The sequence below is a fragment of the Diplotaxodon limnothrissa genome, linkage group LG3 (genome assembly GCF_057381915.1).
Source record: "Diplotaxodon limnothrissa isolate DT_005_m linkage group LG3, D_limnothrissa_male_GT1.1, whole genome shotgun sequence".
Taxonomy (NCBI): Eukaryota; Metazoa; Chordata; class Actinopteri; order Cichliformes; family Cichlidae; genus Diplotaxodon; species Diplotaxodon limnothrissa.
The window spans coordinates 52,527,880-52,540,774 of NC_140598.1; the positions used below are offsets into that span (position 1 = coordinate 52,527,880).

Genomic DNA, 12,895 nt, shown 5'->3' on the forward strand with positions numbered 1-12,895 from the left:
GGCAGTTGCCCAGCCGTTGCCGGTGCCTGTTCCGGTCCCCAGGGTGAGGTCAGCCAGGATACAGCCCGTCTCCGCACCCGTACCTACTCCTCGGGTGGGAGTGGCTAGTGTCCGGCATGTGCCTGCGCCCGTCCCTGTTTCTACTAAGGGCTCAGGAGAATTCGGTCTGCAATCCACACCGCCATCACTACTGCATGCCTTTCAGTCTTTAGCTCAGTCATTAGCGCTGTTAGCCACCCAGTCCATAGTACACTTTCCCGTGCTTCCGTTAGCTCAGCCCTTAGCCCACTGTGCAGCTCAGCCAGCTCCCCATTGTTCAGCTCAGTCATCTGTTCCGTCACCCACTCAGCCTTCTGTTCAGCCGGTGGTCTCTGCACCTACTGGTCATGCCACGTCAGCTGGTGGTTCCAGAGAACCACACCAGCCTCATGCCTCGTCCGCTGGAGGGCCCGAGGAGCCCGTCCAGCCTCATGCCTCGTCCGCTGGAGGGCCCGAGGAGCCCGTCCAGCCTCATGCCTCGTCCGCTGGAGGGCCCGAGGGGCCCGTTCAGCCTCCTGTCTCCGCTGGAGGGTCCGAGGGGCCCGTTCAGCCTCCTGTCTCCGCTGGAGGGTCCGAGGAGCCCGTTCAGCCTCCTGTCTCCGCTGGAGGGTCCGAGGGGCCCGTTCAGCCTCCTGTCTCCGCTGGAGGGTCCGAGGGGCCCGTTCAGCCTCCTGTCTCCGCTGGAGGGTCCGAGGGGCCCGTTCAGCCTCCTGTCTCCGCTGGAGGGTCCGAGGGGCCCGTTCAGCCTCACGCCGCATCAGCTGGAGGGCCCGAGGAGCCTGTCCAGCCGCCACCTGCGACCGCCTCGTCGTCGCCTGGTCCGGCTGCATCCGCCTGTGCTTCTGCTACGCCTGGGCCAGCCTCTGCCTGTGCTTCTGCTACGCCTGGGCCAGCCTCTGCTTCAGCGTCGCCTGGTCCTGTGCCCTCCAATCCTCGGCCGGTACGCCTGACACTTGGGCGCCGCCGCTGCCTTACGCGCGGCCAGCCCCCTGATCGCCTGAGTTGCCGCCGTCGCCTTCCGCACGGCCGGCCCCCTGATCGCCATCGCCTGAGTTGCCGCCGTCGCCTTCCGCACGGCCGGCCCCCTGAACTGTTTCCACGCCGTCGCCTTCCGCACGGCCGGCCCCCTGAACTGTTTCCACGCCGTCGCCTTCCGCACGGCCGGCCCCCTGAACTGTTTCCACCCCGTCGCCTTCCGCACGGCCGGCCCCCTGACCTGTTTCCACGTCACCGCCGTCGAGGTCGGCCCCCTGAACCGTTTCTGTGTCGCCGCCGTTGCCGTCCGCACGGACGGCCCCCTGATCAAATGAACTATGGACTTCTGGACCGTCACCCTCCGGGTCGGCCCCCTGAGGAGTTGTGAACTGTTCCCTGCGCTCCTGTGTTTTTGATGGACATTGTGTTTTTGTGGCTTTGTTTCTGGCCCTCCGTCCTGGACCCCCGCCGCCCGCCCTGGGTGGGTTGTTTTTGGTTTTGTTTTGTTTTTCCTGGTTTTGGGCGTCTGGAATCCGCCCTTGAAGGGGGGGCTCTGTCACGATCCTGGGTCTTAGGACCCAGTGTTTTGAGTTTTAGTTCATTTTGATGTTTATAGTATGTTTAGCTCATTAGGCCTCCTATGTTGATTTGCTTATTAGTTCCCCCTTGTGTTTCAACCCATGTTAAGTCTCCCCTGCCCTTCATGTCTCTCTGTGCCCCCTCTGTTCTGTTTATGGTGTGTCTTTGCATGTTTGAGTTTCTTGTTTTCTGTCACCCTGCATTGTGCATTATGTTCTCATGGTTGGTCTTTTGTTACTCCCTCTAGTCTAGTCTCTTGTGTTCAAAGCTGAGTATTTCCCTCTGTGTATTTTGGTTCTTAGACCTCTGCCTTATGGTTTGTCTCTGTTTCTTAGTTGCTGTCTCCACTGTGTCTAGTTCACGTCTCTGTGTGATACTTCCTGTTTTACTTTGAAGGTCCATGCCTCATGTGAGTGTTTCTAGTTTTGCGTCTCTGTCTCGTCCAGTCCTGATTTCTCCCAGCTGTGCCCTCCTTCTGTGTCTCATTCCCTCGTTATCCCTCTGTGTATTTAAGCCCTGTGTTTCTCTTTGTCAGTGTCGTAGTCTCCCTCATGCTGTGTGTGATTCTCCCCGTGGTTCCTGGTATACTTTATGTTTAGCTTTCCCAGTTTAGTTTAGTGCTGTTTTTGTGTTTCACCTTTTGCCAGCATTAAAGCTGTGTTTTTGAGTTTACGTTTTGTCTCCGTGAGTTTGCGTTTGGGTCCTACTTTTGCCTGCACACAGCCGTACTGTGACAATTACAATAGTAATCCCTTACATCAGCGGTCCCCAACCACCACGGACCGGTTTATGCCCGACAATATTTTCATGGACTGGACTTTAAGGTGTCGCGGATAAATACAACAAAATAAAACTAGTACCGGTACTGAAAAAAAGAAGATTTATTCATAACACGTGTGAAAAGACCCAGGAAAACCAAGTTAACGATAAAAACGATAACAAAATAACGCTGAAAACCGATAAAAACCCTGAAAACCATACATTTCACACCTGAGCCTCAACTCTCGCGGCCCGGTACCAAACGACTCACGGACCGGTACCGGTTGGGGACCGCTGCCTTACATTACTTGTTACTTGAAAAAAGTAATTGGCTTACAGTAACATGTGACTAATGCGTTACTGCCCATCTCTGGTGGTGAACCTTCCCAGGAGTGACCAACCTACCAAAAATACTCCAAGAGCATCAATGGCTCATTCAGGAGGTCACAAAAAACGCAGAACATCTGAAGAACTGCCTCACTTGTCTCAGTTAAAGTCAGACTTCATGATTAAACCATAACATAGAGACTGGGAAAAAATGGCATCCACTGGAAAGTTCCAAGAAGAAAACCACTGCTGACCAAAAAGAACACAAAGGAGCATCTCAAAAAGCATCTTCATGATTCCCAAGACTTCTGGGAAATATTCGGTGGACTGACGAGACAAAAACTGAACTTGTTGGAAGGCTTGATTCCTGTTACATCTGGAGTAAAACTAACTAACTAAACAAACTAACGTACGTTCCATAGTTGATGGAAATATGAGTTCTGTTCTCTATTCATGCCTTGAATCTGAAGAGCAGTTGGGTTATTGCAGCAGGGCAATGATCCAGACACACCATTAGTCGACCTCTGAATGGCCTAAAAAAAAAAAAAAAGCCCAAAAAACAAAAACGAAGGTTCAGGAGTGGCCTAGTCAAAGTGTGGACTTAAACCTGTTTGAGATGCTTTGGTATGACCTTAAACAGCCTGTTCATGATGAAAAATCCTCCAATGTGTCTGAATTAAAGTAATTCTGCAGAATCGAGTGGGCCAAAATTCCTCCACAGTGATGTGAAAGACTCACTGCCAGTTATCACAAATGCTTGATTACAGTTCTTGCTGCCAAGGGTGGCACAACCAGTTATTAGGTTTAGGGGGCAATTATTTTTTCCACACAAGGCCAGGTAGGTTTGGATAGTTTTTCTGCCTTAATAAACAAAATCATCATTTAAAAACTGAATTTTGTGTTTACTCAGGTTGTTTTTGCGTAATATTAAAATTTGATTGATGATGTGAAACATGCACGTTTCAGAAATAATCCCCGTAACTCTGACTTTCATTTTTCACTTGCAGAAACACAAAGAGAAGAAGAGAGTTTTCTAATTCAATGTAAGCTATGCAAAATTTTTAAAAAAAGAGTTTTTAAATCTGCCCGACATCAAAGAGGTCAAATTCCAAGTAATGTCTCGCTTGTCGGTACAAATCACAGCACCTTTCTCCAAGTGCTGGAGCTTTAATCCTCTGCTCATCAAATTAAAAAGCGGCAGTGTGAAAAACTAAAAAAGTTAAGTGAAAACGTGAAAATGAATTTATATTTTTGAGATACAGGGTCATAGCTATAGCACCTAATCTGGATTTCTGGCAATGCAGCGGGAGCAGTAATCTGTCTCAAGAGAATTAACAACTAAGTGGGCACGACAAGGGTTCTTTTTTCTTAGATATCTTGAAATTACAGTTACTTTTCTTTTGTCATTTTAATGTGCAGGTGAACTGAGGTCTATTATTGGCTTTGTGCTGGGAGAACTATCGCATTGAAAAGAGGGAAGGAAGCCACTTCTGACTCCTGTGGCCCTCAAATGACACAAAAATTACAGTCATTCAAACCAATGGAGCTAAAGCTGTAATTGTGAAAATGTCACACACAGATATGGGGCCATCTTGCTTTCCTCCTTCCCCTTCATTGTTGTGTATTGGGAGGAATACCAGGACCACTTTACAAACATTACAGCTGTGGGCTGCAAGATAATTAAAGGGGAAAAAACATGCTGATTACTGTAGAGAAAAGGAAAGGGAAGTTTAAATGTTTTAAAGGGTTTTAAGGAGATTATGGAGTAAAGAATGAAGCCATTTCTAATCTCTCTAACCAAAGCCGTCCTCGGCCTGGCTGTAAATGCAAGCATCGATTTTTCAAGTGGCACTTCGAATTTAAAAGGCATGACAATGTCTCGCACCTCATTATATCACTGATTTACTCACTCCCTAAGTCGAACTATACTATCCACTTGCTGGCTGTCTTCTTGCCATTCTTCCTTGAAGACGAAACAGATGAGGTCAGAACCTTCACCTGGAGGGCCCCGAGTCCTCTGAGACAATCGTCTCGTGGTTTTCGAGTGAAAACCCAAGAGCCATTTGTCCTGCAAAGCTTCTTATTCATACTTCAGCTTCTGCCTAGGCTACACACACAGTCGCTCAGTTTCTTCTTTAGACTACAGCCATGCTGGCTGACGCTGTTCAAAGCTCTTTATGATGAAGTGACATGAAAACTGGCATCAACACCCCAGTCAATTTGGTGATTTATCTTACCCCCAATACTTTAGAAGCTATATTCCATTAGATTCAGTTGTACATTATACTTTAGTGCTAATTAACAAAGGTCAGCATGCTCTTATAAAAGTTTTTTGTGAAATCTACTCCTGTGTCTCAGGAGCTTTATTTAGCTGCTTCTCTTTTTAAAGGTTTGCTCGACTTTGCAGAGATGGAAGCAGCACCCACCCGTGCAGGATAAAAATTAATTCTCACATTCTTGAGTTTGTTGATTAATTCCACTCCAGAGGAATCTATAGACTGAATGTTGATGGTTTTTATAATAATGCAACATTATCCTGAAACAGTTGCTGTTTAGAAAAAAAACAGGATGAATGATGACCGTTGCATTTAATAGAGTTCTGCCCTTTTGGTAACAACCCAGAGCTGAAAAGCAGTTTTTACCATTTTCAGATAGCCTGTTGAAAAAAAAAATGCAACTGAAGTGCTGTTTTTTACATGATGGCTTATGTAAAGCTGAGCCACACATCACTATAAATACACCCCATGCATACATAACCACAAGAGTGGCATTTATCTGTGGGTGGGAAATCTCATCTTTACCAACTTTTTCCATATTTCTAGAAGCGGAGTGCAAGTGGAAGGCGATTCTGCATAACAAAGATCAATATTATGGACATTTCAGTTTACTGCTTTAAACTTTTCACCTTCGTATCAGGCACAGACCGACTTCAATTGCGCTTTAGCTTTTGCTCCACGGTCTGGCAGTGGCCTTTACAGCAAAGCCAGCGAGTGATCATAAACGATCAAACAGAGTCAGTAAAACAAGATGGTTAATGTAACATTAAATGACTTTAAGCAAAGTTTTTAACTTTGCTAAAATTTCAAATCATCCCTAAAATAAACATACCTATTATCTCCGCAGAGAAATGTTCTCCACGCTGACTTGTAATTACACTAAATAATTGCTCTTAATGAAAAAACTAATAACTTTCCTATTTTAAGACCTCCGAATTCACATCCAAAATCAAAACCTCATCCCAATTTTCACCTCCGACGGCTTTCTAATAGCACTTGCTTTCCACTGAGTAACTCTTTTTTTTTCCTCCACAGTTATCTGAACCAAATGTTTTTCTCGGCTGAGGCATCCAGGCATAAAGTACCTGCTGTAAAGGTTAACAGGAACAAAGCCCTTTTTCCTCACCCGCCTGCTCCTGCCTCTCCCTTCATTTCTGCCAGAAAAACAGGAAACCTGTTCAAACGAATCCCACATTTTAGAGTCCCTGACGCACGCAGGCAAATCAATGCACACACACACACACACACACTGAACACCCATTTGTGATTTCCATTCGGGTTCTGCGGGTCGACCTACTGTCGTGTCCTTCTTGTCGTTCCAGCGTGTGATGAAGCTATTCTCTCTCTCCATCTGTTGCACCTGGTCTTCACTGACCTGTTGAAAAAGCATCACAAAACACACACGCACACACACACACACACACACACACACACACACACACAAACACACGTCAATTCAGACTGAGCCAGAGAAAAGTTTCTAATCAGATAAACCGCACTTGAGAAACATCATCTTGCTTGATAGAATCCTGCAGCCATTTTTGATGGTCATATTAATTTCAGCGCTTAAATGCGATACGTGGAGGAGCAGATTAAACCTGGGAAAGAGTGAGCTGCTCAGCTAACACTTCTAAAACCTCATTTTGAAAGAGAAAGTTGGCTGCGATGAGTGCTCGACACTGAATACTCTCTTCTTTCATAAAGCTCTGTGTGGGAAATGACTTTTTTTTCTCCAATCCAACTTTTTTTTTTAAACATCATTATCATTTTCAGAGAACAATTTCCTTTGGAGTTATACGAGTGGCAGCAAAGATTGGGGTTGAAAATAAAATCCAAACAAACTGGGAAACTCATCGCGTGTATGTGTGTGTGTTTAGGCCTGATAATGGGCGCCGTCGACAGAAGCCACCACAGAACTGGTGCTTTAATTGGCGAAGCGTCTCTCGTTTTATGGTCACACTGAGCGTATTCGGCGCTATTGGGCTCATGATTGGTTGGGCTTAATGGCTATTTGTCATGCGAATGATGGCGTCGCCAACCGATTTGGAGTGAATGAACCTCCTTTTACGTTAGAAAAAGAGGGATCCGGGCGTTCCGAAGGGAATTAACAGTCAGTCGGTGCTGCGTATCCCATAAGCCAGGCAGCTCTCCAAGGGTAACATTGATCCTGAGCTCCCCCCCCTCTTTCCCATCCACACATCAGCAAAGTCAAGCCTGTTGTGGAGATTTGGCAACAACACTTCAGCTCCCCAGATGGTTGTAAGAGAGTGTAAATAAAGTCATGCCTGCAGCTTGGTTTAGATATGCAATATGGTAATATCTGGATACTTTGTTTCGGTTTTTTTACTCAGCCATTGATTGTCTACACATTCATTACAGCTTCTATCCTGTGTTACAGGATGAATGATAAACACGTCTGACACTGACTGTGCGAAACATGACAGCGTTCGCAGGATAAGATCTATATTTTTCCGACTCTTCACCCAGTTTTCAAATGAAGGCCAGATTTTTATCCTTAAAAAAAAACAAAAACAGAAAACACCACGCTGCCTTCACGGTGTGGAGAATTCCCAAAATATAGGAATATCATGGGAATACACCCAGTTGGCAACCAGTTAATTGAAGTGCCTTACTGCAAAGAGAGGCGCCACACATGAGTTACACTCAAGTGTGACTCTAATTAATTGCATTATGTTGTCAATCTGTCTGCATTTATAAATTAGATGATAATTACTTGCAAACCTTGGCCAATATGTCTGAGAGTGACTGCTGTCGGTCCGAGTTGGACAACGGTTACCTGGAGCATGTTGGTCCAACTAGGCAACCTGGGTAATTACCCTCCAATCAAAAGTGTGTCATGGTAACTACTGTGTGAAGACATTCAATGCAATCACATGGAAACCACTGATATTTCTTAGTCGCAAGGAGGTCGCGGACAAGTTTTAACTTGAGAGACTGATTCATGTAAGATGCATCATATGAAATGTAAACTCCCATGGGTTTGAAGCTCAGCTCAAAGCAAAGCAGGTCTAAAAAGTGAGGATGTCTTTGCTTCTTCTACAGTTCAAAGTCCTCTGCAATGTTTAAAAGTACAAACGATAAATTCTCTATATATATTAAACCACAAATACAAAGCTATTTATGTCATTTATTACCAGTGTCTGACTATTATTAATCTGCTAGGGTACCTTGTTGTTCATTTGAGGTATAAGAGGATCGTATGGAGGCATCTGCATTTCTTTATATTGTTTAACAAGCAGAAGTCCAGATTATAATCACGTGAGCCAGGAACGAAAGATAAACAGCACATTAACTTTAATCACAGTTAAAAGTTGTTTAACCCAACAACAGAAAACAAGAAACAAGAGAAAAAATGGCCGTTTAGTCCTAAAGATAGCATCAGATATATTGGTGATACCAGAAAGACTCCACACATATAGAAGAGAGCTTTACAAGGCTGGGCTCGTTTTTTACTTCGACCAAACATGTCCTGAACCACAGAGTCCACTGTTACTTTTCTGTTCTAGGTGACCTGTTTTTCCTTTATTAATATAATCTGTGCCACCTGTCTGTGCAGCGTACATTTGGCAATAACACAACGCGGCAATAACCTGAGTTGAATATTACTGAATGTACCAACCGTCTTGTTTTTGTTTTTTGGTTGTTTGTTTTTTTTATAACTTGTGCAATGTGTGTTTATGTGATAAAAACTGGATGTTATCTAAGGTACAAGAGGAAGATCCATGTCAAGCAGCTGAGCTCAGTCCAATCGGTTTTTCGTGGTTATCAACACAAAAGAAAAGAAAACCCCACAAGAACATTTCAGACTTACACTGAAGAGCGTAATGTAGTTGCTGATTAGGTCGTGGACCACACTAATTTCCTGTGTGGTTTGTCCTCGAGTCTGGAACAGGCAGGAGGAGAAAACGGAAGCCAGTTTTTCACTTGGCATGCGGTTCAGGTGGGAGCATTGCTGGATCCTGAATAACAGAGAGAAACATGCTTAGAAAATCCCTTAATGTACCCGCAGGTCGACACGAGTGGCTCATATCTTTTGCTGAATCGCTCTCGTGGCCTCTAAAGCCCACTCATACTACTCGCTGTGGCACGAGCACACAGAGAGCTGAATGAAACATCGGGCCTCGCTCCAAATTAAGCATCAAGTCAATTAAGTCTTCTCTAAACAATCTATATCAAAAGGAGCTAAATCTATCCACTGCAGGTTTCCAAGGGAAATCGAGTGAATGATACACGAAGACAGCAGTGTGCTTATATTTAAAAAACAACATAAGAGGTGGAAGAAGGGGTTTTTGTAGCTGCAGCACAGTATCAAAGTTGTGCAAGCTTTTTCTTTGGTTCTGTATCTTCTGTGTTGTTTGTCTCTGCATTTCCACTCCAGGTAAAACAAACAGTAAATCAGTAGTTTCAGTCCACAACGCACGAGACGGCTGTAATTTATTACTAGAAATCTCCACAGTTCAAATTATCCAGAGGTGAAGAAGTAGAGAATTCAGCGGTGTAACCAACTGAGGGAAAAATATATGATTTTCATGAAAAGAAACAAAAAGCAGCGCACAGCCAGAAATAGCGCCGCTCGTTTTGTAGACCTCAGCTATGTGTTTGCTAATTGCCTGAGTCTTTAATAATGAGCCACACAATCTGTCTCAGTTGAAAAATGCCAGCGCTCGCTAGAAACAATATGGAATTGATTCATCGCTTTCAACCGAAGGACACTGTTACTTCACAAAAACAATCTTTTTCTTCTCAGCTTGGTTTGTTTTTCCCCCACAACAACTTTTCAGTGCATTCACTGTTCAGCAAACAGACTTAATTTGAAAGAATATTTAACAGTATTGGTCAGATGGAGGGAAAAAAAGCAAACAAAAAAAACGGGGGTCATTAGGGGAATAGAGGAAACAATGCAGCTAATCAGCAGGCGACAAGCAGCAACCAGAGGGCCGCTCGGGCCTCATGACCTTTGAACCGCTATGCTCGTTTTGTCTGTGATGCAGAGCGGCCTCTGCAGAGCCACACTTGTTTCATCAGCAACAAGGTCAGATAAGAACATTAGGACAACTTACAAATGCATAATATTGCAAAGTAGCTATCAAAGAATGGGTTTTTAATCCCAATTAGTGCCAACAAGTTGCTGCAAAAGTGGTCGAACTAATTAGGCTGGTTTTGAACTTTGCTGCAGTAAGTAAGAGAAAAACTTGTGCATCACGAAGATGCTGGGTCATGCAGATGTGACCCTGGTTCTCCTTTGACTTTACACTGCGTGAAGATGTTTTCGTGTCATATCCATCTGCTAACAACCAAAAGATGACTAACTGCTACATTGTGCTGCTGGCCCCAGGAGACAGAAGTTGATACCAGTGATAAAAAGTGAAACAATGGATGGCAAAACTTAAGTTGTCTGGCACTCAACTTTGCCTGTGTGTGCCGTGGGCATTTTTTGTTACTGATAACTCAAGGATCCAAATGTCATGTTTGTCTAAGTTCGGGACATTCTGCTCAGACAAAAATAATAATAATAATAATAAACTTTATTTATAAAGCACACTAAAAAACCAAGGGTATACCAAGGTGCTTGACAAAAATAAAATAGGAAAAGGGAGATGGGAGGGAAAAGAGAAAGGACCTGGCACGTATCAATTATAAAAACCTTGACAATCATAAGATATAAAAGTAGTTCACAAGCATAAAAAATGTACCAGCGCACACCAAGTGTTAACTAGGTGGAAAGGCAAGATTAAACAAATAAGTCTTAAGCCGTGATTTAAACAGTGGCATAGAGTCAGACGCCCGGATAGCGACAGGAAGGTTGTTCCATAAGACCGGGGCAGCTACAGCAAACGCGAGACTTCAGCCGAGAACGAGGTTGCTCCAGAAGAATTTGGGTAGCAGATCTAAGTGCTCTGACAGGTGTAACCTGAGAAGCTCATTGAGGTAGCTCGGCGCCAAGTTAAAAATCATCCTAACTGTTAACTAGTCATGATAAGTAAGCATGTTGCAAAACCTCTGCACTCTACATCAATCACAATAATTCAATTCAGTCATAGCGCTGAATGAAGCTTCCCACCCTCAAAAAAAAACACAGTGCTAACTCTTTCATGAGCAAATCGCAATGTGTATATAAAAATCATAAAAACCAGCTTTATTTAATCATTTTATTCCTAACAGTTACTATATCTGTGTAAGCTGATGCTACGGCATTTGGACTGCACTTTGCAAAATATGTAAAATACATATAATCCAGAAAGCTATGAGTAATGTTTGAAAGCCAAATCTCAGCACTGACTAGCAACATTAGCTTGCTAACAAATAGGTTCATTTAGCTTTTAGCTGCTAACTAGCTGTGTGGTGATGCTCTGAAACAGCTAGATGTGCTACTTTTAAACGGCTAAGGCTATCTTCTTAGCATTCAGCACTGTTTTCCCTTCCACTGAACATAATTTTTTAGAGAATGAAAGTTTGTTTAAACACAAACATTTAAATAAAATTAGATTATAGCAGAAAAAATATATACCTCCCTGTGAAGTCTAAGCACAGGTAGGATAAATTTGGTTAGCTAATGCAGCTAATTAGCTTATGAGCTTAGCTGTTTTCCATGCATAAAAACAGCTACAAAAAACTACAGCGAAATAAGGAATCTGGCAAATGCTAGGATTTTCAACAGGTTTATCTGGTAGGCTGATATCCTTCCACTTATTTATGGTTATTAAAAAATAGTCCCTGGTCTCTCTGTCTGTGTCTCACCCACTCTGTCTGCACTGTGTAGGTGCAGCAGTTTCCACTGCTCCATCTGTAGCACATAATTAGTGTGGATAGCGAGCATACATAAATAGAAGATGCATTTTAGAGTACAGGGTTAGTGGTTAGAAACCAGCTCTATCATCTTATTTACTGTGTTGTGTTATTTTTATTAACACAATGTTGTTTAAGTCGTCTTTGCGCCTCGGGTTTCGAGTTTTTAAAAACCCTTAAAGTTTCCCTCCCAGAATGTAAAAGTTGACCTTTGTAATAAAACAGCTTCACTAACACAAATGCTAAACATGTCAGAGCTCGATGCCTGTGATCTCGTGCGTTTTTACCTGTAAAGATGCTGCAGCAGGGCTTCAAGGGTTGACCTGTTTATCTTTGGCAAGCTCTCTATGAAAGCGGAGTACTTCTTCACTCTCTGCCTTTCGCTCTTCTCATCTACCGAACCAAGCAGAGAAGAAATATAATAAAATGAATAAACACAAGTACAAAAGCTTATGTTCAAACACATGCCACAAAAGGGTTTTTACAATATGTTTAAAATTACTCTGCAAATTCACACAGTTTAGCATGGTGGACTTGTGCATTTCTCTCTTTCCTACAACTCTGCAGACTTTATAGTGTTTGACATCCCACATGCCAGAAAGCTCACACACCCAGAGCTGACACCCAGTATGGATAGAGCTCCTTGGTCAGTAGTGCATCTTCTGCCTGAGACAAGAAGCTCTTCAGCGTGTCAGTCACATCCTGAAGTTGGTGCTCCTTCTCCCTCAGCTTCACATTACGGGCATCATGGGTGAACTCCTCCAGGAGGTGAGACACTCGACCAGGATTCCCAGGCCTCTGGTAGACTCCCTCCTGGCACAAACCTGGGTACAGTGTCAGAAGACAGCTGATTAATAAGAAATCGCCACCTTCCTTCTGCACATGTTCTATCCAAATGACAAATAGCTCTGCCGTGTAGCATCTCCAAGAGAAAATGACAGCATGTAGATTTTCTATATGACAGGATGCATTTATAGAAAAGTAAGCAGCCTTATGGACAGTGTGACTTGTAGGATTTAACAACGTTGCATAAGCACATTTGAATCTAAATTGCAGGTGGAATAAAATTGTCAGTGCAAGGTATATTAACCTTCTGTGCCATTTCACAGTCTCACTCAGAGTTAACTTTTATT

The 12,895-nt window shown here is 43.7% G+C and overlaps 1 protein-coding gene across 3 annotated transcripts in view; it reads right to left on the reverse strand.

Moving 5' to 3' along the window:
- The window catches only part of arap2 (ArfGAP with RhoGAP domain, ankyrin repeat and PH domain 2), a 186,081-nt gene that overhangs the window by 22,491 nt on the left and 150,695 nt on the right, over positions 1–12,895 (reverse strand). For all 3 annotated transcript variants that reach the window (XM_085349547.1, XM_085349548.1, XM_085349549.1), the window contains exons 20-23: positions 12,374–12,586; positions 12,050–12,155; positions 8,788–8,935; positions 6,253–6,330 (exon numbers count right to left, since the gene is read on the reverse strand). In XM_085349547.1, the coding sequence (XP_085205673.1) occupies positions 6,253–6,330; positions 8,788–8,935; positions 12,050–12,155; positions 12,374–12,586 (545 nt within the window). The remainder of the gene's footprint in view (positions 1–6,252; positions 6,331–8,787; positions 8,936–12,049; positions 12,156–12,373; positions 12,587–12,895) is intronic.